At 41.9% G+C, this 26,996-nt stretch overlaps 1 protein-coding gene across 2 annotated transcripts in view; it reads left to right on the top strand.

Annotated features, from left to right (window-relative positions):
- The window catches only part of NSF (N-ethylmaleimide sensitive factor, vesicle fusing ATPase), a 137,750-nt gene that overhangs the window by 60,067 nt on the left and 50,687 nt on the right, over positions 1–26,996 (top strand). For both annotated transcript variants that reach the window (XM_040989297.1, XM_040989298.1), the window contains exons 9-12: positions 10,142–10,341; positions 15,479–15,644; positions 16,510–16,584; positions 16,794–16,981. In XM_040989297.1, the coding sequence (XP_040845231.1) occupies positions 10,142–10,341; positions 15,479–15,644; positions 16,510–16,584; positions 16,794–16,981 (629 nt within the window). The remainder of the gene's footprint in view (positions 1–10,141; positions 10,342–15,478; positions 15,645–16,509; positions 16,585–16,793; positions 16,982–26,996) is intronic.

Consider the following 26,996-nt stretch of genomic DNA (forward strand, 5'->3'; position numbering starts at 1 on the left):
GGCAGAGATCACTTCCAATTTATTATCATTTTGCTTACTCTAAAGTTGGTGTTTGCTGTTGGTGCCCTGCCTCCCCCCACCTCCCAGCACCTACAAGTTGACCGACAATGTGTCTTCAGTGCAGCTTGCCTCTGATGGGCTCTGGGGAAAACAAAGAAAATTCACCACTTATAAAGTAGAAATCCCTAGCAAGTACAAATGTGTCACTTTTAGGGGATAATATTTTAGAAGATTACTAACAATAATTGTAACTTTTTCCCTTATGTTACGCTTTGTGTTTTTATTCAGCTGTTTAAAGAAGTACAGATTAGAATTCCTTTATTAGATATTGTTTCGGGGCTAGATATGCCTGTCAGAGTGGGAAGGTCCTGTTCTACTTGGGATTTTAGGTCAGAAATCACCTCAAGCTGTTTGTCCCATACACTTTAAATTCTTTTAAAGCTTTCCCACCAAAATTTATATGGCTATAATCACTGGATATTAACACTTATACTTCAAATAGTATCTAGATTTTGTCTGTTGTAGGATTGTTGATTCAACTAATAGAGTCATACTTCACTCTGGGTAAAGTGAGAAAGAATACAATGCTATTCCATCTCAAACTAAGAGAGCTAGCATTACACATGCGCCACTGGGCGAAGTCTCCAGGACTAGTCCTGGTTCCTCCCAGCAGATTCAGGCCCTCTGAGTGAGTGCCTTGGATGTGCTCCCAGAAAGAGAGCGCAGCACATGTCTTGGAGTTAGGCACTGTGAGAGGGCTTACAGTCAGAGAGAAGGGTTGTGCTACAAAGGAAACATATATATATATTTTTAAAGATTTATTTATTTTTATTGGAAAGGTAGATTTACAGAGAGAAGGAGAAACAGAGAAAAGATCTTCCGTCCACTGGTTCAATCCCCAGGTGGTTGCAACAGCCAGAGCTGAGCGAATCTGAAGCCAGGAGGCAGGAGCTTCTTCTGGGTCTCCAATGTGGGTGCAGGCTCCTAAAGCTTTGAGCCAACCTCTACTGCTTTCTCAGGCCACAAGCAGAGATGGAAAGTGAAATGTGCCAGTGTGGAACCGATGGTCATGATGCCTTGGCTTGTATGGACAGGCTCTGTATTGGCCCTGAATGTGTTTGAAAAGTTTGTGAATTTGGTTGAATTGACTCTGCTGGATACATAAGTGAAGCAGGCAGAAAGGGCAGTGAAAGTGATGGAGAATCATGACTTATTGAAACATTAGTAAAATCTTTCTGAAACTGCTTTAGTCCAGCTCATTTCCTGTGTTAATTTGAAGTCTAAGGCTCATCAATGGAATGGGGACTGCAATTTGCAAAGCTCAAGTGGTACTAGTATTTGGTAAAGTTTTAAGGGGCCAGATGGTCACAGTGGTCAGGCCCAGGATGAATTTGGTATTCAGGATAGTCATTTATTTTTAGGCTTTACAGTTGCCTAATGGTGACCTAATTATCCTGCAGTGGAAGTCTGATTCCCAATCATTGACAGCAGGATGATAAAATCAGACTCATAGTAATTACAAATCAATACTTCTGAGCTTTTACAGTGTGCCAGCAAGTTTCTAAGTATGTTGTGAGTAGTATGCTATATCTTAATAATATCCTGGGATAGTCACTATCATTACTTCTAGGCAGTAACTAAAGAGCTTAGAATTTAATCCAGACAAGCTGACGCCAAAGCTTCTGCTTTTCATAGTGTTTATAAATTTGATTTATTCAACGCAAGACTTCATTTATTCCAAGATCGCATCTGTCTCACATTTTTTTAAAAAGATTTATTTATTTTTTTATTGGAAAAACAGATTTACAGAGAGAAGGAAAAACAGAATGATCTTCGGTCAGCTGGTTCACTCCCCAAGTCGCCACAATAGCCAGAGCTGAGATGAGCTGAAACCAGGAGCCAGGAGTTTCTTCCAGGCCTCCCATGCGGGTGCAGGGTCCCAAGGCTTTGGGTTATCCTCTACTGCCTTTCCAGACCACAAGCAGGGAGCTGGATGGGAAGTAGAGCAGCTGGGACACAAATCAGCACCAATATGGGATCCCGGTGTGTGCAAGTTGAGGGTTTAGCCACTTTGCCATTGCACTGGCCCTGTTCCACATTTTAATATAAAATGTGTTTGCTTATGTGAAATAATGCTGATAGATGGTGTCAGGTTTTCTTTTCTTTCTTTCTTTTTTTTTTTTGTTTTTAAGAAATCTTTGCCTTGCAGAATAAGAACTAAACAGCCAAATGACAGCACTTACCTCTCGTTTTTTTCAAATGATTTTACTGGCCTGTGAAATCCAAGTCTGACAGCCATGGATCAGAAGAGTGGGGCTCTGCGTAATGTTTAATGTTCTCTAGAGATTTCCCTCTGACTTATTTCCTGCTCTCTATTTAATCCAATCAGTCTTCACCTATCTTGTGCCTGACCACAAATCATCCTCTCAGGCTTTTTACAAATATCTGTTGTGAAACATCATCAAACATGCAGCTTTGTGGTTCGAATTCTAGGAAACCATTAAAAATACTTAATGTCAAAGAGTCTAAATTGAGATACAAATCAATCCTAACCTAAATTCTTGACATAGGATAATTCAGACGATGAGGTTCTAAATATCTCAAATTCCTACTAAATAATATCATTTGCTGTGCTCATTATTTTGCCTTTTTTATATGTATGCCTTTATCACTCGCTCTGACCTGATGGCATGTTAATAAACATGAATACTTTTTATTGCCACTAACATTTGAAGAGTCAGACAGGAGTGGCTGAGGGAAAGGAGAGGCAAGCCTGATAAGGAAGCTGTTAGCCTAAGTGCAGTCTCCACCGTGTGTTTTACTAACCCCTGTTGAGGCTGATATTTACAGCATATAAATATAGTGCAGATGATGTGTCTATCTGTCCTCACAGGTTTGTTTTTTTCACCCTGTCTCTCTCTCACTTCTTTCAGTCCCCCTTCCGTCCATCTGCTCTTCAGTCACACCCAAGACTTTCCTATTGTCAGTGGCCATGCTGCTTGGAGCATCTCAGATTTGGGCATCCTGCTCTCTAATTGCCTCCCCTCCAGCTTATTATTTTTTTCCTTCTTCTTCTTCTTTCTTGCTCCTCTGTAGCATTTCTTCCATCATAGCTCTAGCAGTTTAGAGCCCACTAAAACCTGCCGTGAATATATAGTTGAGGACTTTTTGTCTCTTTACCCAGCTTAAACGTCATGATCTTTCGCATTTGTCTTTTTTGCATCTAGTTGTTAAGGCCTTGCTCCTCAGGTTCTGTGTGTGTCAAAGCCCCAGGTGTTTCTCAGCTGCCAGCCCATTCTATGCCAGTGCTCTTACATATGGCTAAGAAAAACACAGAATATGAGCAGAATTTGGCACAGCAGTTAAGATGCCAGTTGAGATACCTGGATTCAAGTCCTCACTCCACTCTCAATTCCAGCTCCCTAATGTCTCACCTTGGGTGGTAGCAGGTGGTAACTGGCAGGGTCCCTGCCAGCATGTGGGAGACCTGGATTGGGTTCCTTGCTCCTGCCTTCAGCCTGATCTGGTCAGAGCTGTTGTGGGCATGTGGAAAGTGAACCAGCAGTTGGGAACTCTTATCTCTGTTTTTGTGTATATTTGTGTGTATGCCTGCTTTTCAAATGAAAATAAACAAAAGAGAAGGTCACAAAAACATTTATGAACCAAATCTCACATGAGCCCTCAGTACTTATTGGAAGAGGTGTTTCCTGATTTTCCTTCTGTACATGGTTAGAAGTCAGGATTCTGAGGTTAGCCTAGATATATCTGTCTTGGTAGAGTTAGGTAAGAACCTACACTGTAACTTGTCTGCATAATTACCACAAAGATACTTGAATCTCCCAGGCAAGTACGCTTGTATAGTGTGTCTGCTCAGGCCGGTTTCCACATGTTTCCACATTCGCAGTGTATGTTCTCCCCATGTCCCTGTCCTCTCCTTGCTCCTTTGCTGGATGACCTGGCTGTTGCCTCTTGTGGTCCCTGGAACCCAATGGGTATAACCTCCATTTTCTCACGCTCTGCCTGGCTGGTCTCAGAGCAAGACGAATCTTCACGTTCTACCTCCCCCAACCCCTCCTGCCTGTTGACCAAGGTCCTGAAATTGCTGCCTGCCATTCTGTTTGCACTACCTGCTCAGCTTCCTTCGGAGTCACAGGTCTGTGTCCTGGTGGCCCAGAGCAGCAGGAACTTGGTGGTTTTGTAATCCTGATGGCCTCTTCCCAGGCCTTGTCCTTTGTTTCTGGAGCAGAGACCCCTAAACAGCAATGTGAATTCCTGTTTGAAGTTCATTTGGCTTCTTATGTCCAGAGCAGGTATTCAAAAACCTTCAGCTAGTTGTTCTGCATTCTTTTTGGAACTTTCAGGCTAGGTTTTTAGTGGACATTGCTACGTGAACCTCAGACACTTTGTAGCAGAGAACAAGGTTATTTATTTCTCCTTTTCCCATTCTGACTCTTCTTCCTCCTGCTCTTCTTGGTGTCTCTGAAGTGATCATCGCTTCTCCATATGCCCAGCTTACATACTTGAAAGTCACCCTTTACTCTGCACCTTGCTGTCATTTCCATTTGGTCTCTAATATCTTCCATCCTTTCTTTTCCTGCTGTGTCCTATGTCTGTTGCCGCTTGTGTTCCTGGTCTCTTGTCTGAATATTTCAGTAGTATATTCAGAGATCTTTAGTTTGCATTCAATAAATGGAAAGGATTTAAGAATCCCTTCAAAATTGTATCTAAATTTTTGAACATGACATGAACATTTTTCTGGGTAGTTCCATTAGACCATTCCATGGGGTAGGGGGAGTGAGAAGCAGAATTAGAGAGTATGACCATTTATCAGCTCCACTAACTTCTCCTTTTTCCATGAGTGCCTTTGCTAGCTGACTCACTCATGTGGGATACTCTGTTCTCTGAGCCTTGAGGAGGTGTGTAAGATGTTATTTTATTTTTAACAGTATAGATTGGCCCAGTTAGGTAGTCCAGCAGCTGGAGATCAGCTATTCACCGATGTCAGAGCCAGGCTTTAATGCCCTGGAGAAGCTCAGGAGAGAGCTGGAGCATCAGTGGGGACAGGAGGGAACCCCCTCCAGGCCTCGGGGCTCATTTATCCTTGTGTTCCCAGAGGAGCCAGGAGCTGTGTGAAGGCACAGCAGGCAAAAGCCACAGAAAGCTAGGAAGTCAGTGTCCCAGAGAAAGTTCAGGAACTTTCTTCCAACTAGCTTTCCACCCTCTGCTTCTTGGTTCTCTAGTTCTTCCACTCTCTTGCCAGAATCAGCTTTTTTTTTTTTTTTAAATGATTCTATGCTTTATCAAAAATAAACTTATTAAAAAGAATAATGAAGATTTCACAGAAAACCTTTACAGTGAATGGAGTCTGAGCACACAGCATGGAGTCAGCTTTTAAACACTTCCCACCAACAAAACAAGGTGGATGCTTCTGGTCAGAGTGTCTAGACTGTGCCAGCCTTGTGTCTGGGCACTGCCCTCCACTCACCTCCATGGCGGTGATCACAACAGGCTGCTGCAGGCTGTTTCGAGACAACAGCTGTCGTCTCCATGCCAATGTGACCCTGAGCACATAGTCTCTTCTCACACTGGTACCAACCTTGAACCTCCTACTCCACCTTCTAGACCAAGACTTAATAGTACCTGTTCCCCCATGTCCATCCTTAATTTTCATCATCACTCTGGAAGAATCAGTTCCTTTTGGATAGGTTCCAAAAGCATTTCATTTATACTTCTGGTAATATTATATTATATTATGGATCACTTATATATTTTTTTCTGTCTTTTCTACTAAGCCAGAAACGCCCTGCAGGTAGGGACTGTCTTTTTCATGTTTGTATCCTAACACCTACCTTCGTATCTAGTCTAAACAGGAGCTTAGTGCACTTTTGTTGAATGGAATTAGTTTTTTATGACTCATTTAAAATTAGAGACCAATGCTTACTTAATAAGTCGGAATAAGCTAACATAATAATTGTAATAACAAAGTCCCATTTCTGCTGCTTACTCAAGTAACTGCTTTCTTTGTGGAAGTGGATTTTGAAAATCTTCATATGTCAGGGTCTATTTTTGATGTGCTTACTTGAGATTCTAAGAGAATTACAGTTCTGATGCACGCTGGAGTATCTGTGACATCCCTGTTGGTGATACATGCACATGTATTCTATCATTTCAGGGATAGAGTGTGACTGGATAGGAGAGAGAGTGATTGGATAATCATTTTATCTCTTTTCTTCCTAAACTTTCACAGTAGTAGTTTGTGAATTACTTATTTTATGAGAACTGTACTGGTTTAATTCAAAAGGCATTAAATTAAGGATTTATCATGCACAAAGTCTGTTTCAAAATTAAATTCTAGTATTTACATGTCATTTGTTTTACTTCATTTGCAAATGTCTTAGTCACTGTAAATATGTGTTTTTAGGTACTTAACTTTGTTTAGCCATGGAAATAAGTACTGTTGTATAAATTAAGGACTTCAAGAATTTTCCAAGTGGTCTTCTTTTTTTAAAGATTTATTTTTATTATTTTTTCATTGGAAAGGCAGATATATAGAGAGGAGAGACAGAGAGGAAGATCCTCCGTCCGATGATTCATTCCCCAAGTGAGCGCAACGGGTCGATACTATGCCAATCCGAAGCCAGGAGACTCTTCTGGGTCTCCCACATGGGTGCAGGGTCCCAAAGCTTTGGGCCGTCCTCGACTACTCTCCCGGGCCACAGGCAGGGAGCTGGAAGGGAAGCAGGGCTGCCGGGCTAGAACCGGCGCCCATATGGCATCCCGGCGTGCAAGGCGAGGACCTTAACCACTTGCGCCACCGCGCCGGGCCCCCAAGTGGTCTTCTTTACCTCATATTCTGTTCATGGCTGTGTAGGAATGGAAGCAGTCCACTAATTGATGACCTTTACTGAGTACATGTTGCATCCTTGACATGATTATGGGGGTTTGCAGTTCAGGACCTTGGAGACAGTGATTGCCCTTGAATAGTTAAAGCGTCTCCACAAATAATTGCAATATAAACTTGGAAAAGAGGAAGGAAGACTCCTTTGGGAACCAAGGTTGAAGTGGAATATGGATGTGTCTGCTAATAGGCTTCTTACAAATGCATATGTGAGCTAGATATCTAGATCATTTAAAAATGAATTAATGGCGTGGAGTAGCTATTGAGAGCATTGAAGATCTGGATAATAAATTAGGAAAATTAGAGATGAGCTAGTGAAGACAAGTAAAGGGAGCAAATGGGACCGAGAAGCCGCTGAAGTAGAACTGACAAGGAGGGCATAAAGTTATGGAATGGTGTGATTTTTCTGTGGCCAGTGTGTAGGTACAATAAAACCCTGTTGTGTGCAGAACTCACGGGTTAGATAAAACAGAAGCATAAGACGGCCCAGCAGTTGAGTCCTTCAAGAAAAATATAGCTTAATATGGAAGAAATGGGACTAGGAGGAAGTTGGGAATACTTGAAGAAAATGAGGAAATCAGGAAATGAGATGAAGACCTTGTAGGTGCTTGGCAAATCGTTTTCTCTTTTCTGGCTCTCCTCCCCCAGAACCTGCTTGAAGATTGGATCAAGGGCCAAAGCCATTTCATTCGATTCCGATTCTAAGCCGGCAGTGGTTTCCACTGAGTTCACCTTCTCCATACAAGTTGAACCGTTATGTTCAGTGACTTCAAAGGAAGTCTTTTCTTGACATAGAGATGGACGTAAAGACCATGCTGGCAACCCAAATGGTTTTCCTCTCCAGAATGTAAAGGTTCTAGTGGAGTTGGTTCTACCTCCTGATCTTCTTGTGAGAGTTATTAAACACACTGTTTCTCCCCCTAAAGATACACTTGGGATAGTTTTCACTTCAAATAAAGGCAAGCCCTTTTCTATAGAAACACTGTGTACATTTTAAAAAGAATCTTTTCTACTTTATTTGAAAGATAAACGGAAAGTGACTTTCTACTCTCTGGTTCTCTCCCGAAATGCCTGTAACAGCCCGGGCCAGGGGAGAACAAAGCTAGGACTCAGAGCTCAGTTTGGGGCCAGTGCTGTGGCACAGCAAATTAAGCTGCTACCTGCAGTGCCGCCATTCCTTTTGAGTACCAGTTTGAGTCCCAGCTGCTCCTACTCCAATCCAACTCCCTACTAATGCACCTGGGAAAGCAGTAGAAGACAGCCCAAGTCCTAGGGCCCCTGCAGTCATGTGGGAGAACTAGATGAAGCGTCTGACTCCTGGCTGTGGCCTGGCCCAACCCAGGCTGTTGAGACCATTTGGGAAGTGAACCAGTTGATTGAGGTGTGCTCCCCTCCTCTCTTCCTGTAACTCTGTCATTCAAATAAACAGAAATCTTAAAAGAACAGGGTCCGTCAGTGTGGTCTAGTGGCTAAAGTCCTCGCTTTGAACGCACCGGGATCCCATATGGACGCTGGTTCTAATCCCGGCAGTTCCACTTCCCCTCCAGCTCCCTGCTTGTGGCCTGGGAAAGCAGTTGACGACAGCCCAAAGCATTGGGACTCTGCACCCATGTGGGAGATCTGGAAGAGGTTCCTGGTTCCCGGCTTTGGATCAGCCCAGCACTGGCCGTTGTGGTCCCTTGGGGAGTGAGCCATCAGACGGAAGATGTTCCTCTCTGTCTCTCCTCCTCTCTGTATATCTGACTTTGTATTAGAAATAAAATAAATCTTTAAAACAAAAAAGACAATAATAAAAAAAAGAAAAGAACAAAGATGAACCTCCATTGAGGTCTCCCTCATGGTAGCTGGGACACTGCCTGCCCAAGGTGTACCTTAGTAGCATGGACCAGCAACATGGGGTGCAGATTTCCAAAGCACAGCCTCACTGCTGTGCCAAACATCTGCTCGGAAACACTGTTCATGTTGCATTTCTGGAGATTTTTAAATACATAGTTATGAATGTAACACTGCTGTCTAATGATCCATTATTTCACAGTATTGGTTTGGGTATAGTATTTTAAAAGTCAAAAAGGAGCCGTATATCTTACTGTGAAACTGTTAGAAAGATGAGGAACTCTACCATAAATATACAGACATCATAGGTAACTATTTTCACCTTAAGAAATAAGCACGTGGGCCCAGTGCAGTGGCCTAGCAGCCAAAGTTCTCACCTTGAACCGACTGGGATCCCGTATGGGCACTGGTTCTAATCCCGGCTGCTACACTTCCCATCCACCTCCCTGCTTATGGCCTGGGAAAGCAGTTGAGGATGGCCCAAAGCCTTGGGACCCTGTACCCATGTGGGAGACCTGGAAGAGGAAATACCTGGCTCCTGGCTTCGGATCAGCATAGCATTGGCCGTTGCGCTGACTTGGGGAATGAATCATCGGACGGAAGATCTTCCTCTCTGTCTCTCCTCCTCTCTGTATATCTGACTTTGCAATTAAAACAAAAATCTTAAAAGAAAAAAAGAAGAGAAATAAGCACGTGCCAATGAAGAGTTGATTAAAGAAATCTTGGGGAATCTAGATCGTTGGTGTTACTGTTCTGGATTGCTAATGGAACCTGTGCAGTGTCAGCAGGGCTGGTCCAGAAAAAAATCAGATACCACTCCTGAAACCTTTCCATGCGCTTTGCTTAGCATTAGTCACGTGAAGTGGGACACTGAGCTTTAGCTACATAGTCTGTGGCATCCACTTGGATCCTATGGATTCATCTATACCCGTCTAGCACAAATGTGTTTGCCATGTTTTCAAATGCTGATATTGACAAGTAGATGTGATATTGTATGACTAAGGTACAGTTTCTGTAGCCTGGTATAACGTTCTTGATAGATTTGTTCAGGGTGAGAATTGCCTAAAAACAGATTTTTCTGAGATTGAAGTATAATAAAATTATTTATTTAGATTGAAGAGACAACTTCAGAATGAATAGTATTCTGTGTGATAGCTTGCACATACTTTCCTGAAGGTATCCATCTGGTAACTTTTCCCTCTCAATCATAAGCACTAATTATTTGTGGGTTTTCTGATTTTCTGTTTGTTTTTAAAGCAGAGCTTTAGTTGTCCATTCTTGTTCTGCTCATGGCGTGTGAGTGTTAATGGGATGGAATCCTTGTGCTTTTTCCTGAAGTACATGTAGAGAATGTTTCCCTTTCGATGTCGTCCTTGGGTTTTAGTTGACGTAGACTGTTTTTGCTTTTAGGCTGTAAGCACGTTAAAGGCATCCTGCTGTATGGGCCCCCGGGTTGTGGTAAGACTCTCTTGGCGCGACAGATTGGCAAGATGTTGAATGCCAGAGAGCCCAAAGTGGTCAACGGGCCAGAAATCCTGAACAAGTACGTGGGAGAATCGGAGGCAAACATTCGCAAACTCTTTGCTGATGCTGAAGAGGAACAGAGGAGGGTAATGTGGATATAAAGATATTTTACTGAAAGTCTGTCACTTGCTTGATGAATGAAACATGATTAGAGGCAAACTTGCTTCTGTGATTGTGTTCTGAAACACCTTGGAGGTCAAATTTACTGAGTATATGGTTTATATTTGGTTCTGAACCAAGGATTAAGGATGTCATTATGCACGTGTCCGTAATGCAAAGGTAGATGATTGTGTTAGCTAACAAGCTACAAAAATGGGTCACAAATATATTTGCAGGTGATTCTTTTGTTCCACATTACTTCCAGAGACTTGAACTCACCTACCTGTTGAAAAGGGAGAAATGAAATCTGCAGGTAGATGTACAGGCTAATGTCGGCTTGAGGTTCATGTACAGAAAGCTAGCTGACCTCACGGTGAGTCCGTTCCATAGGATGGAGGACTGAGTTGTTAGTGCTACAGGGAAAGCTTAATTTAAGTCTTACAAAAAGTTACTTAAAAATCAAACCAGAGTGTACTGTTTGTGATAGTTAATTTTTTGCATACATGTGACTGGGCCACATTTGGTCAGTCATTCTGGGTGTGTATGTAAGGATATTGCTGCATAAAATTAACTTTTTAACTAATAGGGGAAAGCAGATCCTCCCCTGATACTGACCTCATCCAGTTAGTTTTGAGCTAGCATCATCTCTTCAACAGAAGTCAGGGAAGCAAGAATGCCATATTTCAGATGCTGAAGGAAATTAACTGGCACCTTAGAATTCAGTAAATGATAAATTGTCATATCACTGTACAGTGGAATGGAAGACAGCAGGGAAGATAAGCAGACTGTAGCATCAGGGTGTGGACATTTTTCTACTGAGTGCAGTTTGGATCTTTGTAACATCACCCATGGGTCACATGGAACTCAAAAAAATCTACCTGCTGTAGATGTGCTGGATTTCATATCCCACCTGTGCTTGCTTTCATAGGGCCAGATAAGATGGCCTTGCAGGCCAAACACTTCTCACCCTTGTTTATATTACTGTGAATCTCATGAATAAATATTGAATAACAACAACAACAACAAAAGATAAAAAAGAATGCATACTGATTATTTCATTTATATAAAACTCAATATAAGTACAATATTTATTTTAATTGTCTATTTGAACTAAAGTTTTGGATACAGACAGACAGAGAGAATCTTTCAACCACTGGTTCACTCCCCAAACGGCCTCAACAGCTGGTGTCAGACCAGAGCCAGGAGCCCATGTGGCTGCAGGGATCCCTGTGACAGGCAATTGGTAGCACCGATTGGGAAAACAATGGGCTGTTCCATGAATAGAACAGATACAGTTGGCCATTTGTGTAGAAAAAGATAAAGTACAATTCTTGTCTCACACACAGAATTGCAGAATGAATTTGCAAAAAGCAAAAATCCTAAAACTTACAGAAGAAAACTTTTTTTAGGAGAAAAATAGGCCCAAGAGCTTGAGCTTCTAGTCCCCTGTGGGAGACCTGGATGGAGTTCCAGGTTCCTGGTCATTTGGCCCTAACTTGGCCCTGGCCTTTGTGACTATTTGGAGAGTGAACCAGTCTATTTGAAATCTCTCTCTCTCTCCCTTGCTGTCACTCTGCCTTTCAACCAAATAAATAAATTTCTCTCTCTCTTTTTTAAATGGGACCATTTATATATAATAGAATAGTGAAAAGTTACTACAATATTGAATATAATACAAGTATGGCTAACAAATTCTTAATTCCCTATTTAATTGGTTTTAAAAGCCCACGTGGCCAAAAGTGAACAGTTGCCTGTGGATACAGCTGACTGTTCACTAGCCAGCCCCCGTAAGGTTGTAGATACCAGCACGTCTCCTGTGGGCTCCCCACTACCATCTCATAGTCTCATGCACTTAGATCGTCAAAACATATAAGACTTTAAGAATTCTAAAAGGACCTTTGGCTCGAAATTTTGTGAGGCGAAGAAAGGTATCGTGCTTTCTGCATACTGTGAAACCATTTTCGTTTTTAACTTGTAAGGATCTTTTGGAATTCTTGATGCAGTTTTCACTGTCTGTGCCATATATTTCTGTGGCCATCTCATGATGATACCTGCCTTCAGCATCTATTACAAAATAGATCAAGGAAGTATTGGTGTACAAATTAAATAAAGCATGAAAGAATTCTGTCATAAGTTCTTTTATCAAAATTAGATGGCCTAGTTTCTTGTCACGCAGTTGAATAACTGGATAAAAATGCCACATTTTCTTTTTGTACTTAGATTAAAATCTATTATTTACATACTGATTCTTGAATTTGAGGGAAAAAGCTGGGTTCAGGCTATACAGATTATATTTCCAGCCTTCCCTTATGCTTTTTTGGAAGATAATTGACATGTTTTTGGGCAATATGGTAAGAACACTGAAAAGGGTCTGGCGCAATGGCAGGATTGGCTAATCCTCCCGCTTCAAGTGCCGGATTCCCATATGGGCTCCAGTCTGTGTCCCAGCTGCTCCACTTCCCATCCAGCTCCCTACTTATGGCCTGGGAAAGCAGAGAAGGATGGGAGACCCAGGGGAGGCTCCTGGCTTTGGATTGGCTAAGCTCTGTCCATTTCAGCCACTTAGGGAGTAAACCAGCAGATGGAAAAATTTTTCTGTCTCTCCTCCTCTCTGTAGATCTGCCTTTCCAATAAAAATAAATAAATCTTATTAAAAAAAGAAAACTGAAGGATGGTGTTAACGATACGTCACTGTTGCTCCATCGCTCGTCTAAACAATATCATCCTTAAATTTTCTTTTACTATTTTAACCTTGTCTTAGGATTTGTAAGAATAATTGATGAAATAACTGATGATGAAATAATATGATGTATCTTAGATCTATGAAACAGTATGACTTCATAGATTTATGAAATACCTGGATGATGGGTTTTATTATTAAAAGTACATATTTTTTCCTTTTGATTCTTTCAAAGACTTATAAAATAGAAAAATCATGTGATATCAATCCATATGCATAGTTAGAAATACTCAAAAAAGAAACTTAAAAAAACTAACGTAAAAAAAAAAAAAAACTAAGGTCAGATCTAGTGGACCATGGTAACATACTAAGGATTAAACACTAGACATAGGAGAGTTGAAATGCGTACAAGTAAGAATTTTATAAAAATCTCAGTTGTGACAGCTTCCACATGGCACCTGGTAACTTTGGTGCTGTTTTTCAAACATGTTGGCATTTTAAATATGATACTAAAACTGAATCAGCAAAAAATTTCTTGGCGAGCTATTAGTCATAGCCGATGCTTTCAGTTACACCTTTCTGAATTATTATTTCCAGCGATGGTTTGGTGTACTCATCTAAGAGCCCCATGGAGGATAAATCTGTGTTACATAATAAAGACAAACCTCACCTCTGACCGTAGACAATCCAGGCTGGTGGAGAGCAACACTTGCAAATAGGTCAAGCCAGTTGAATCTAGAACAGCTGCACTGAGAGGCCCTCGCCAGGGACCTGCCAGCATCAACTCTTTGTCCAAGGGGAGAGACTGGAGCTAGTGCAAACACAAGTGGCAGCAATGAACTGAAGAGGTATTAAAAAAAAGCATATTGATGACTTAAGCTATATCCATCCTTTGATAACAGGCTCATTATGATCCAGTTATAGTCAGTGGTGAACATAAATCTTGATATATTCTTTACCTGGCTCCTAATTTATTTCAATAAGAACTTGCCTTTCTTTAAGAAACACACCTGTAAACATTGATGCCACTGTACTGAGAAGGTTGGGGGAAAGGGCTTGATGACAGGATACAAGATTAGTAAGGTTTCTGAAAAGGTCAAAATTGTAAATTATGTTTCAGACAGATTGCCACTACAGCCAGTTAATCAAATACAGTGTTGTTATTGTTCCTGGCTTCCTGTCCTCATAGGTGATTTTTGAGTCGTAAGTGCAATGACATGGCGCACTGACAACAAAATCCACAGGTTATAGCAGTTTTTTTTTCTTTTTTGCTTCAGGCTGTATTGAACAAATAATCTTGAATAAAAATAATAGTCACAAACAGTAGGATCCTTGTTTTGCATTGAAAATGGCAAGAATTAAACCCCCCCCAAAAACAAGTGCTTGTGGCTTTTAAAAAGTTTTGCTTACTTTTCTAGATTTGAAAGGTATGATATGAAAGGCAGAATGGCTCAATTACCTTCCATTCACTGTTTCATCCCTGAATGTCCACAACAAGCAGGAGATCACACCCCAGAACCCTCATTATGTTTATCATTTGGCTTGTATTATTCACACATTTTCACATTTAGGTTATGTTCATTCATCTCTTAATCCCAAATGTTTTTTTTTTGTTTTTAAAAATTTTCTATAATGTCCTTTCCCCTTTGTTTCCTAGTGTTAAGATTTAAATACTTAAATATGAATTGTTAGAAGGGTTCATGTTCATTTAACCCAATGAATTACTAGCATGCAGAAGTATTTGTGTCTCTTAAAGTTTCAAGATATGTACACTTGAGTTAACTGTTTCTCCTGAGCCAGCAGGGATCACTGCACCAGGGACACAGCAGCCCTTTTGCTGTGCTTTGATGGGGAAGGGCTCTGTTCTCACTTCCCTGTGAGAAGCAGTCTGCTTTCATGTGTTGTGAGTGAACAGAATTATGTTCCATTCCTTCACCTGCTTGCCCTGCTCCCAGCTGACCTCTGGGTAGAGATCATCTTTAACTATATATTTGAGGCAAGCATGAAGCTGCTTCTGGGACCGTCTTCTCACTGAAACTCAGGGGCAGTGGGAGGGAGTTGCTCCTTGCTGACTGAACAAATGCATCTGATAAGTACAAGAGTTTTTTCAAATAGTGAGGTCAGAAGTATGTGTAATGTCACATTTACTCGACTAATGGGCTGTCCATTCTCTGTATATGCTGTATTTTGGTGTTCAGTATATGCTTTTGTTTCATGGCTGTAAAATATGAGGCCCTAGGATGTTATTTCAATTTGCAGCGTTCTCAGAGGGCAGGCCCAGCATCTTCAGGAGTGTAACAGCCATGATTGTACTTGGAATATTTATTGGGCAAATGGAATGAAGTCGACATGTTGGAAGCTTTGTCTGGCTTTTTGATTAACTTGTGTAGTTTGAATGTGTACATTCAAATGATGAGCTTTCATGTAATTTCTTCCCTTAACAGCTTGGCGCTAACAGTGGTTTGCACATCATCATCTTTGATGAAATTGATGCCATTTGCAAGCAGAGAGGGAGCATGGCCGGGAGCACAGGTGTCCATGACACTGTTGTCAACCAGCTGCTGTCCAAAATTGATGGGGTAGAGCAGCTGAACAACATCCTAGTCATTGGTATGGACACTTTTTTTTTTAAGATATTAGATATACCAATTCTGAATTAAGGTCCGTGTCAGTTGAATTATACAAGTTTGCCAGTGTTTCCAAATGAGAATCAAGTTGTGTTGAAGAATTTGGCTGTTCTCATGTATAGATTTAATAGGGAAAGTCAACGGTGGTTTTACTGACTTGTACCAGGTTTCAGCTCTCAGCTCAGCCACATATGGAAGCAGCCACACAGCATAATGCAGTGCCTTTCCTACTCAGTCCTGGCTTCCAGTGTCCTCTGTGGGTACTTCAGGGTCACTGAGGAGGGCCCAAGGAGTCAGACCCAGGAACTGTATCACTATTGTAGCTTCTTCTTGACTCTATGTGCTGAGCTTTTTCTCATGATGACTTTGGAAAAGCTGCTGGTATTTTGGAGAAAACCTCCGGTCTACAGAGAAGGGAAAGAACCTTGGAGTCAGAGAGTCGTTGTCCACATCGCCTCGGTCTCTTTGACAGCTTACGTGTCCTCTCAACCTTTGGTTTTCTTTTTAAATGTTGGGAGTTTCCATTACATTTTAATTCTGTTGACTTGAACCACAGTGAAATACTAAAGCTGAGTCTCCAAGTGTTCTCATTAGAACAGATCAAGATCAAATGTTTTTATCTAAGCATAATTTGGTCTTCCATTTGACTTTTATAAAATGTCCTCTTATTTTGTAGAGGAAATTACTATCTCATACACACACACACAGATACACACACACACGTGTGTGTGTGTATATTTATATATATATACAGTATCATTTATCTATAAACACTAAAGGTCTTTTTTTTTTTAATCTTATTTTTGAACCTTGATTTTTTGTTGTTGTTTTTTGACTTCTGTGCTCAGGAATGACCAACAGACCAGATCTGATAGACGAGGCTCTCCTTCGACCTGGAAGACTGGAAGTTAAAATGGAGATCGGTAAGCAGAGCTGTTCCTGATGGGTGTGTATTTCAGTGGAACATGCCAGTGGGATTCGAGGTCCATGAACAGGAGCAGGAAGTCATGTACTTGTGGGAAGCAGGTGGCTCTTTATGTGCCACTTATAAGGAAAGCATGAAAGTTGTCATCATCTCCTCTGATGATGGTTTCCAGACTAGAAAGATATCTCTCTTTTTATTTTTTGTCAGGCTTGCCAGATGAGAAAGGTCGACTGCAGATCCTTCACATCCATACGGCAAGGATGCGAGGCCACCAGTTGCTATCTGCTGATGTGGACATTAAAGAACTGGCTGTGGAAACCAAGAACTTCAGCGGTGCTGAGCTGGAGGGCCTGGTGCGCGCAGCACAGTCCACCGCTATGAACAGACACATAAAGGTCAGCAGCATCTCTCCGTAGGTTGGGTATGGGCGGCCCTGTTACACTACGCCAGCATCTTCTCTCTTTCCTTTCAAGCATGCCAGGGGCTAGGGTGATGGCAATTTGGGTGGAGAAAAGATTGACAGAAGAAATAGGAATTAACTGTTAACAGATAGCTATTATTTTTCAGGATAACAAGAAGCAATGCCATGTCAGCATTTTCCCTGTTAGTAACCACTGGCTCATCTACCTCAGGTTGCCACCATCTATCTGACTTACGACATGTGACATGCATGTGTGTTTTTAGGATTCTTGTATTTACTTGAAGGGCAGAGTTAGAGAGATGGGAAGACAGACAATCCATCCACCGGTTCTCTCCCACAAATAGCTACAGCTGCATCGAGCTGAGGTTGGGAGCCCAGAGCTTCATCCTGGTCTCTCACATAGGTAGCAAGGACCCAAGTGCTTGTGTCGTCTCCCACTGCTTTCCCAGGCAGGGAAGGAGAGAGCTAGATTGGAAATAGAGCAACCTGAACTTAAGTCAGTGCACATGTAATATCCAGTGTTGCAGGATTTAACCTGATGGGCCACAACACTGGCCACAAAGTGAAGTGTTTTTGTTTTTTTTTTAAATTCATTTCTCAGTCCCGGCGGCGTGGCCTAGCGGCTTAAGTCCTCGCCTTGAACACACCGGGATCCCATGTGGGCACCGGTTCTAATCCCGGCAGCTCCACTTCCCATCCAGCTCCTTGATTGTGGCCTGGGAAAGCAGTCAGTGACGGCCCTAAGCTTTGGGACCCAGCACCCACGTAGGGATACCCGGAAGAATTTCCTGGATCCTGACTTTGGATCAGCATAGCACTGGCCGTTGCGCTCACTTGGGGAGTGAATCATCGGACGGAAGATGTTCCTCTCTGTCCCTCCTCCTCTCTGTGTATCTGACTTTCCAATAAATAAATAAATCTTTTTAAAAAAATTCATTTCTCTATGTGAAAGCAGAGTTACACAAACACACAGACAGACACACAGAGATCTTTGATCTGCCAGCTCACTCCCCAAATGGCCATCATGGCTGAGCTGAACCAATCCAAAACCAGGAGTCTCCCACATGGGTGCAGGGGCCCAAGCACTGGGGCCATCCTCCACTGCATTCCCAGACACTTAAAGAGGGAGCTGGTTTAAAAATAGAGCAATTGGGTCTTCAACCAATACCCACATGGTATGCTGCTACTGCTGCTGCAGGCACAAACCCCTGAAGTGATTTTGAAAGTTTTTTTTTTTAAGTCTTTGCACAGAATTAAATTGTAACAACCAACAGAAAAAAAAAAATTTGTGCTATGAATATGAAGCCTGCTCATTGAGCAAATATACTAGATATTGCTGTTTTCAAGGTAATAGACTGCAGAACCAAAGATGATAAACCGTAACCTCTTCTCTTAAGGAGTTCAAATCAAAGAAGCAGATGTGTGTGCAAATTAGTACAAAGATGTTACAGGGGCTGTGGTAGAAATAGGTGCAAGAACTTTTTGCATTTTGGTAAATAAAGAACTGTCAATCTTTTACTATCTCCTCACTTGCTTTTGTTTATATATTTATATGTGTGTGTATGTGTATTTACTTCAAAGGCAGAGTTACAGAGGTCTTCCAGCCACTGATTCACTCCCCAAATAACTGCAATGGCTGGAGCTGAGCTAGTCCAAAGCCATGTCTCCCACAGGCATGCAGGAACCCAAGCACTTGGGCCATGCTCCACAGCTTTCCCAGGTTCATTAGCAGGGAGCTGGATTGGAAATGGAGCCTTGAACTAGTGCTTTAGTAGGTGGCTTTGCTATGTGCCATGGTGCTGGTCCACAGGCAGGACAGAGCCAGGCCAAAGCTAGGAATCAGGAGCTTCACTTGGGTCTCCAACATGGATAGCAGGGGCCAAAATACTTGAACCGTCTTCCACTGCTTTTTCCAGGCCATTAACAAGGAGCTAGATTCAAAGTGAAGCAGCCAGGACATGAACGGCTGCTCATATGGGATGCCACAGGCAGCCACTTTACCACTGGAACAATACTAGCCCCTGCTTGGTGTTTTTAGGTGTCAGCTGTAGATAGAGGTCTTCCAGGTATCTCTGGAACATTTGTTTCCCACTTTCAGAATCATACCAGATACCCCTGGTAATTTCAAAAGCAAATCCACTCTATTTTTTTACTTCTCTTCCAGTTACTAGATCCCTGTTTATTTCCGTTTTCAAGGCTTAACACTTGGGGGTTATTTTGGTTTCTACCCTGCCATGTCCAGTGGTCAATTTACCACATTGTGTCAGTATCTTTAGTTCCCATTGCCATCACCGACTTTGACTTTGACCAACTTTCCTGTTCCATGTCATTCTGCCATGTCTAATGGCCACCACCTGCAAAATAAAATGCAGCCCTTTTAGCATGGTGTTCAGAGTCTCTTCAAGCTGCTTCTAATGGACTTTTTGTATTCCTAATGAATTCCCATCAAGCTGAAGTACTCACCATTGGACATTGTTTTTAACCTCTCTGTGTTCACTTGTTTTGCTTCAGTGAGGACCTATACCTTACATGCTTACTTATCTTTTCGTTAGCTGGTAACATGTGCTACTACTTTCCTCAAAACTTTTCTGATTCTCCCTTTCAAGAATGATGCATTCTGTTTTTGAAATGATAAAGCATTGTGTGTAGTAGCTTCAGTTGACTTGTTCTCAAGATAGATTTCAACACCTGTTATATGTCAGACATTATACTAGAAATTAGAGCTACAACTGCAAAGAAAAAAAGTAGATGGCTGCCTACTGTTGAGCAGTCCACAGGCTTATCCTCCACATGTAACAGCAGAAGGTAGAGATGAGATAAGGGGGAGGAAGAGCGTCAGGTGTGCTCAACTTGTGAAGTGAGGAACCTTCAGAGAGTGATACCCTGAGTATACGGGAGTGTCTCTTGGGGGGCGAGGAGCAGAGACCTGAAATAGCCTGGTGTGTTGGGGTAATTGAGTAGCAGTTCAGCACAGAAGAGAGGAAGGGAGTAGTAGCAAGGGATGTGCAAGACAGGTCCAGAGACAAAGCAGGGCTTGGAGCACAAAGAGCCTTTTATACTCTGCTAAGAAGTGTGGACTTTCTTCTTGTGAGTGGTGCTAAGCCATTGAAGAGTTTGAAGAATAGCAGCGACAGTGTTAAAACAGAAGATCACTCTGACAGCTTTGTCGATGACAGTATTTAGGTGATACAAGACTAGAGAGGGGAGCTCTTGTTAACAGTTCAGGCAGGAGATAATAACATCCTGACAGGCTGAGTGTGTTGTAGTAAATTGGGTGCATCCCATCAAAGGGTCTCTTCCAGGAGTCAGCAGACAAGGGCCCATGGGCCAAATCTAGCCGGGGGTAGTTTTTGCATTGTGTTTTTTCAAAATATTTATTTGTTTACATATTCACTGATCCATTTTCTCTTAAAAACAGAGAGAGAGAGAGAAAGAGAGAGAGAAAGAGCTCCCATCCTCTGGCTCATTTGCCAAATGCCCACAGTAGCCAGGGCTGGGTTAGGCTAAAGTTGGGAAACAAAAGCAATCCTGATCTCCTTTGTGGATGTCCGAGGCTCAACTGTTGAGTCATCGCTTGCTGCTTCCCGGGGGGTATGCGCTAGTAGGAAGCTGGAGTCAGGACTGGAGCTAGGACCCAAACCCAGATACCCAGATATGGGATGTGGACTTTGGAGTGATGTTTTAACTGCAGCTCCAAGTTGTACCCCCAGTTTAAAAAAAATATGACCATACCCCTTAATGTTTATTTATTTTTTAAATTTTTAAGAATTATTATTGGAAAGTCAGATTTATAGAAAAGAGGAGAGACAGAGAGGAAGATCTTCCATCTGCTGGTTTGCTCCCCAAGTAGCCACAACAGCTGGAGTAGAGGTCATCCAAAGCCAGGAGCCAGAAGTCTCTTCCGGGTCTCCCACGTGGGTGTGGAATCTAAGGCTTTGGGCCATCTTCTGCTGCTTACCAGGCCACAGGCAAGGAGCTGGGTGGGAAGTAGAGCAGCCAGGACACGAATTGGTGTCCATATGGCATCCTGGGCATGCAAGGCAAGGTCTTTAGCCACTAGGCCACCACGCTGGGCCCACCCTTTAACTTTTATGATATATGACTGCTTGCAGGCTGCAATAATAGAGATGAATATTTACAACAGAAAAGACATGGTCCACAAAGCCTAACATGTTTACTATAGGTCCTTTGTAGAAAACAATGTACCAACCCCTAATGTAGACATTAAGTTCTTTCCTATTCAACTCTGATTTCCCCACAGAACCTCAAATAGGTCTAAATACTGAGCACAGGGTAGCTGTCCAATAAATACTTCTTAAACAGGGGCCAGCACAGGAGCCAACATTGTAGCATAGTGAGTCAGCTGTCCCTTGGGGTGCAGTAGCCTGTATCAGAGTTCTGGTTTGGGTTTCCTCTGTTCATCTTCCAGTCTAACTCCCTGCTAATGTACCTGGGAAGTAGTGGATGATGGTGCAAGTGCTTGAGTCCTGCCACTCATGAGGAGACCCTGATGGAGTTCCTGGCTCTTGGCTTCAGCTTGGCCCAGCCCCAGCTCCTACAGCCATTTAGGCAGTAAACCAGCAAATGGAAGAACTGTCACTCTAAATATCTTTTTCAGAGTAAATGTATGGATATGTTCTGAAACAAGCTCTCTTATCAGAAGTCTTCATTTTCCTACATAATAAGTGATTTTGTTCTCACTCAAGAATCCTAATATGGGAAAATAGTATTGGGTTCCTCCATGTTTTAAATGTTTGTTTGTATTTATTTATTTGAAAGGCAGAGCAACAGAGAGAACTGGGGGTGTGGTAAGAGGAAGAGAGGGAGAATGGGAAAGAAGAAGGGAGATGGAGAGAGATTTTCATTCAATATTCCATTTCCCAAGTTCCTATAGAGCCAGGCTGAAGCCAAGAACTCAAACTCCATCCAGGTCTCCACTTGAGTGGTAGGCATCAAAGTACTTGAACTGTCACTTCTGACTCCAGGGTGTGTTAGCAAGAAACTGGATCAGAAATGGAGATGGCACTCAAACCTAAATCCTCCTAAAGTGAGCTTCAGGCTTGGCTGGCAGCTTAACCTCCTATGCTGCCACCCCCACTAGATTGGGTTCTTTAAAGAATGGATCTGTTTATCCATTCAGGATCTACTTTTTTTTTGGAAGATTTTATTTATTTTTATTACAAAGTCAAACATACAGAGAGCAGGAAAGATGAAAGATGATCTTCCATCCAATGATTCACTCCCCAAGTGACTGCAATGGTTGGAGCTGAGCCAATCTGAAACCAGGTGCCAGGGACCTCCTCCAGGTCTCCCATGTGGATGCAGGATCCCAAGGCTTTGGGCCGTCCTTGACTACTTTCCCAGGCCACAAGCAGAGAGCTGGATGGGAAACGGGACTGCTGGGATTAAAACCAATGCCCATATGCGATCCTGGCACGCTCAAGGCCAACACTCCAGGCCCAGAATCTATTTTTTTTATTCTTCCTTGCCAAAGAAATATGTTAATAAGACATGATAGTGACTTACAGAAAAATTATATAAATAATGTGAAATTGCTCCCTAATAAAGATCATCAGATCCCATGAGTACATGTTGATATAATCTACATTTACTAATTTACAGATTTTCTCAAATGTATTGTTCACTTTCTTATTTCTCTTTTTTCACGCTCATAATTTTATCCATTCTATCCCAGAGCATCAGTTTAACCAGCGTCACACTAAGAAATGTGAATTCCTCAAGAGCATGCTGTTTGGAGCCTACGTTGTAGCGTGTGGGTCAAGCCACCACCTGCAACATTGGCATCCCATCAAGTCCCAGATGCTCACTTCTTATATGGCTCCCTGCTAATGTGTCTGGGAAAGCAGAGGAAGATGACCCAAGTACTTGGCCCCCTGCACCTATGTGGGAGACTTGGCTATAGCTCCTGGCTCCTGGCTTAGATTTCTGGCCTTTGAGTTCATCTGGGGAGTGATCCATTGATGGGAGATCTCACTCTGTCTCTCCTGCTTTCTCTCTAACTCTTTCAAATAAATAATATGTGCTAAAAAAAAAAAATGCGGGGGCAAGCCTTTGGCCTGGTGATTAAGATGTGTTGCTAGGGCCCCAGTGTGTAGCCTAGCAGCTAAAGTCCTTACCTTGCATGCACCAGAATTCCATATGGGTGCCAGTTAATGTCCCAGCAGCCTCAGTTCCCATCCAGCTCCCTGCTTGTGGCCTAGAAAAACAGTTGAGGATGGCCCAAACCCATGGGACCCTGCACCTGCCTGGGAGACCTGGAGGAAGCTCCTGGCCTGGCTTTGGATTGGCTCAGCTCTAGCTATTGCAGCCAGATGGGGAGTTAATCATCAGATGGAAGATCTTTCTCTCTGTAAATCTGACTTTCCAGTAAAAACAAATAAATCTTAAAAAAAAAAAAAAAGACACTTTACTTCGAGTAGCCACATCTCACATCCAAGAGCCTGGATTTGAGACTTTACTCCCAATTCCAGCACCTTTCTGATTTCTGATACATTATTCTGGAGGCAACAGCTGATGGTTCAAGTAGTTGGGACCTTCCACCCATCCCTATGGAAAAACTGGATTGAGTTCTCAGCTCCCTGGCATTTGCAGAGTGAACCAATGGATGGGAGAGGTGTGTGTGTGTGTGTGTGCACGCCTGCCTTAGTCTTGCTCTCATTCTCTGTGTGACAAATAAAATAAATAAGATTAATGCTCACTTTAGTAGCACATATACTAAAAATGGAAGAATGTGTTAGGGTGGATATTGTGGCACAGCCAGTTAAACCACCCTTAGGGACACCAGCATCCCACATACGAGTGCTAGTTTGAGTCCCAGGTTTTCTGCAGTTCCAATGCAGCTTCTGAACTCATCTTTTAATTCCATTTTCTGTGAACTTTTTGAAGTACCATTATTTTTTTTTTTCCTGCATCTGAGTTTCCGATTTTGCTGACTGTATAGTTATGGTTTTTCAGTTGTAAAATGAAAATGTTTTACCACTGTTTAGAATCTTGTATATCTCCTTTAGATTTTCAAGTAAGAATTAATGTGATGATTACTTTCCGTGTAGTTAAATTCTCTTTAAGCTTCAAATGATTCATATTGATTCACCTACAAATAGCTTTTAATTGTTTTGGAATGACTAATGCAAGGCAGTATGTACTTAAGATAGTGCTGCTTAAGAATGGTTTACCCTTCAAAAAGAAATGTTACTAGGATTTCATTATTTGCATTTTTTAAAATCTGCATTGTTCAAAGATATTGAAATGCTGTTTTCTCTGGAGCATTCAGCTTCAAGCTTTATAAAACACATGTGGCTTTAGATGTCATCATTGTTTTCAATGTTTATATCTTTATTAGTAACGATTGATCAGCACGTTTAGTTTGTAACTTATAGTCTAAAGCTGACCTAGAACTTTAAAACATTTGCCACAATTAAACTGTTGATTAGGATGTGCTTTTTGTGGTACAAAAAAAGCCGCTATGAGTGTTGATTTGCTCCCTTCTCAGTAGTTGGACCTGAACAAAGCTCCAGTCAGATGGGCTGAACAGGCCTGTCTTGTTGGTGCAGGTTTTCTGAGACAACTGGAAAATCTAGTCATTGCACCTCGTGGTCATGGCATTCGTGTGTGGATCCATGCTTGTGGGCAACTCAAATTCATGTGACATTTGATTGTTTTTTATCTCAAAAGGAATTTCTGCTTCAGGTAGAAAAGATTCATAACCCAGATTTCTTGTCTAATCTGTTGTAAACAATACATTGAGCACATGTGTGCACATGCTCACACACACACACACACACACACACACACACACACTTTACAGCCAAGGCCAACCTCTGACTTTTGTTTATAGAATTTCAATAAAATTTTTTCTTATTTTCTGTAGAATTTTTGATTGATGAAGGTCGTTCTGCCCTTAATTTAAGAGGAATGATAAGAACGTTCAAAGGTCAGATTTGAAAGGTTATGAAATTTAAGGGTAACCACTTGATATTTGCTAGTGTTGAAATACAAGTTTATTAGTTTCTGCAGGTATAAGTTGAAAGATGCTGCCTCTTCTACATTGATTAGCAGTTATAAATACAATACGGATAAAAGGTTACTAATTCAAACAAATGAGAAAGGAGGTCCTAAGTAAATAAAACACAGGATTGTGATTTTCTGTGACAAAGAAAATGTTGTCAATTTTCATAAAGTAATAAATGTTTTCTAAGAGAAGTCTTAAGAAAATTTATTTTAATGAAGAAGTAGTAATAATAGTAATATTGGTTATTTACAATTAGATAACTTCTAAAATTCCTGGAGTACCCAAAAAAATTGTCTAAAGATAACTTCTTTTTTCTAATTTCTTCTCCAAATTCTTATTATAAGAGGTGATCAAAGGGCATTACTAGATATGGGTCAAGACCAGAATTAATCCAGTTCCACACCTATTAAATTTCCTTCAAAAAAATTTTTTTTTAAAAGAAGTGACTTATTCGGTAGTCAGAATTAGAGGGTTTGACAAGATCTGGCATTTGCTGGTTTGTTTGCCAGATAGCTGAAACAGCCAGGATTGTGCAGGCCAAAACCTGGAGCTTAGAGCCTCATCCTGTCTCATGTGGGTAGCAGGGAGCTAGATAGGTGGGACAGCTGAGACTTGCACCGTCGCACATTTGGGATGCCAGCATCCCAATGAGCAGCTTCACCCATGATGCTACAACACTGGCCTCATCAAAAACTAAGCTACATATGTTAAATATGTTTTTATTTTATCTTAGATTATGATAAATTTAATGTTCTTTTCTTTGTGTTTATAATGGTCTTCCTCTGAAATTTCCCAATTGCTGCCCTAATTTTCCCTGTTGAATTAATTCACTTTTCTTTGATTGTTTTATTTTAGTTTGGTTTGGGTTTTTAATTTGACAGGCAGAAAGGCAGAACTCCTCTTTTTCTTAGTCCTCCAAGGCCCAGAGCAGCCAGGCCTGGGCAGGGACCAGGGCCAGGAGCTAGGAACACACCGCAGTTCTCCATGTGAGTGACAAGAATCTAATTATTAAAATTAAGCCCAGAACTTGAGGTTGGGATGTGGGTGTGTAAACCACTGAATAAATGACTGCTTTCTTAATTAACTTATAATTTATTTGAATATTTCTTTCCTAGTAATTAGTAAAATTAATAAGATTTTTCTTTCAAATCACTGTGTTTGTATCAATTTTATTATGAAAGCAAATCTATGGGATGTCAGGGGAAGATGCTTGGCCTGGTGTCAGTGTTTTACCTGAGCATTTGGGTACGAGTTCTGGCTCTGCTCCCTGTTTTAGCTTTTTGCAACTGCATCTTACCCCCCGGCCCCTGCCCCACACCAACCCACCCCTTCCTGCCAGGAGGCAGCCCCGTGATATTCTACCCGTGTGGGAGACTTGGGTTTATGGCTTTGACCCATTCCAGCCCCAAATGTTACAGGCACTTGAGAAGTGAACCAACAGACGGGAGAAGAAATCCGTGTCTCTATTTCCCTATCTTCAGCCCTCTTTCCCTCTCTCCTTCTCAAAAATATTAAATTTAAAATGTAGCGAAACCTTAGAGCTGTGTGAAAATAACATTTAAAATGAGGTTGCTGCTCCACTGGGATCTTAATGAATCATTTAGAGTTCATTTCCTGTTAGCTGAACACTTAAACCTTCACAGACCCTTGCAGAGGAGTCAAAAGGCTTCCTCACGGTTGGAGCAGTGTTGTGGACCAACACGTTAATCTGCTGCTTGAGACAGGTGCATCCATGCTGGAAGTGCTTGGGATTACAGCCTCCCACCTCTTCTAATCCAGTTTTGGGTTCATGTTCTCAGGAGGCAGCAGGTGATGCCCAAGTGCTTCTGTTCTTGTCACCCATCTGGGAGACCCAGGAAGAAGTTCATGGCTCCTGGCCCCACCCTGGCCCCGGCTATTGTAAGCACTTGGGGAGTGAGCTGGGTTTGTAATCTCTGTCTGTCTTCTGCAATCAGACTGC

The sequence above is a fragment of the Ochotona curzoniae genome, unplaced genomic scaffold (assembly GCF_017591425.1).
Source record: "Ochotona curzoniae isolate NIBS_2020 unplaced genomic scaffold, NIBS_Ocur_1.0 contig_520, whole genome shotgun sequence".
Lineage (NCBI taxonomy): Eukaryota > Metazoa > Chordata > Mammalia > Lagomorpha > Ochotonidae > Ochotona > Ochotona curzoniae.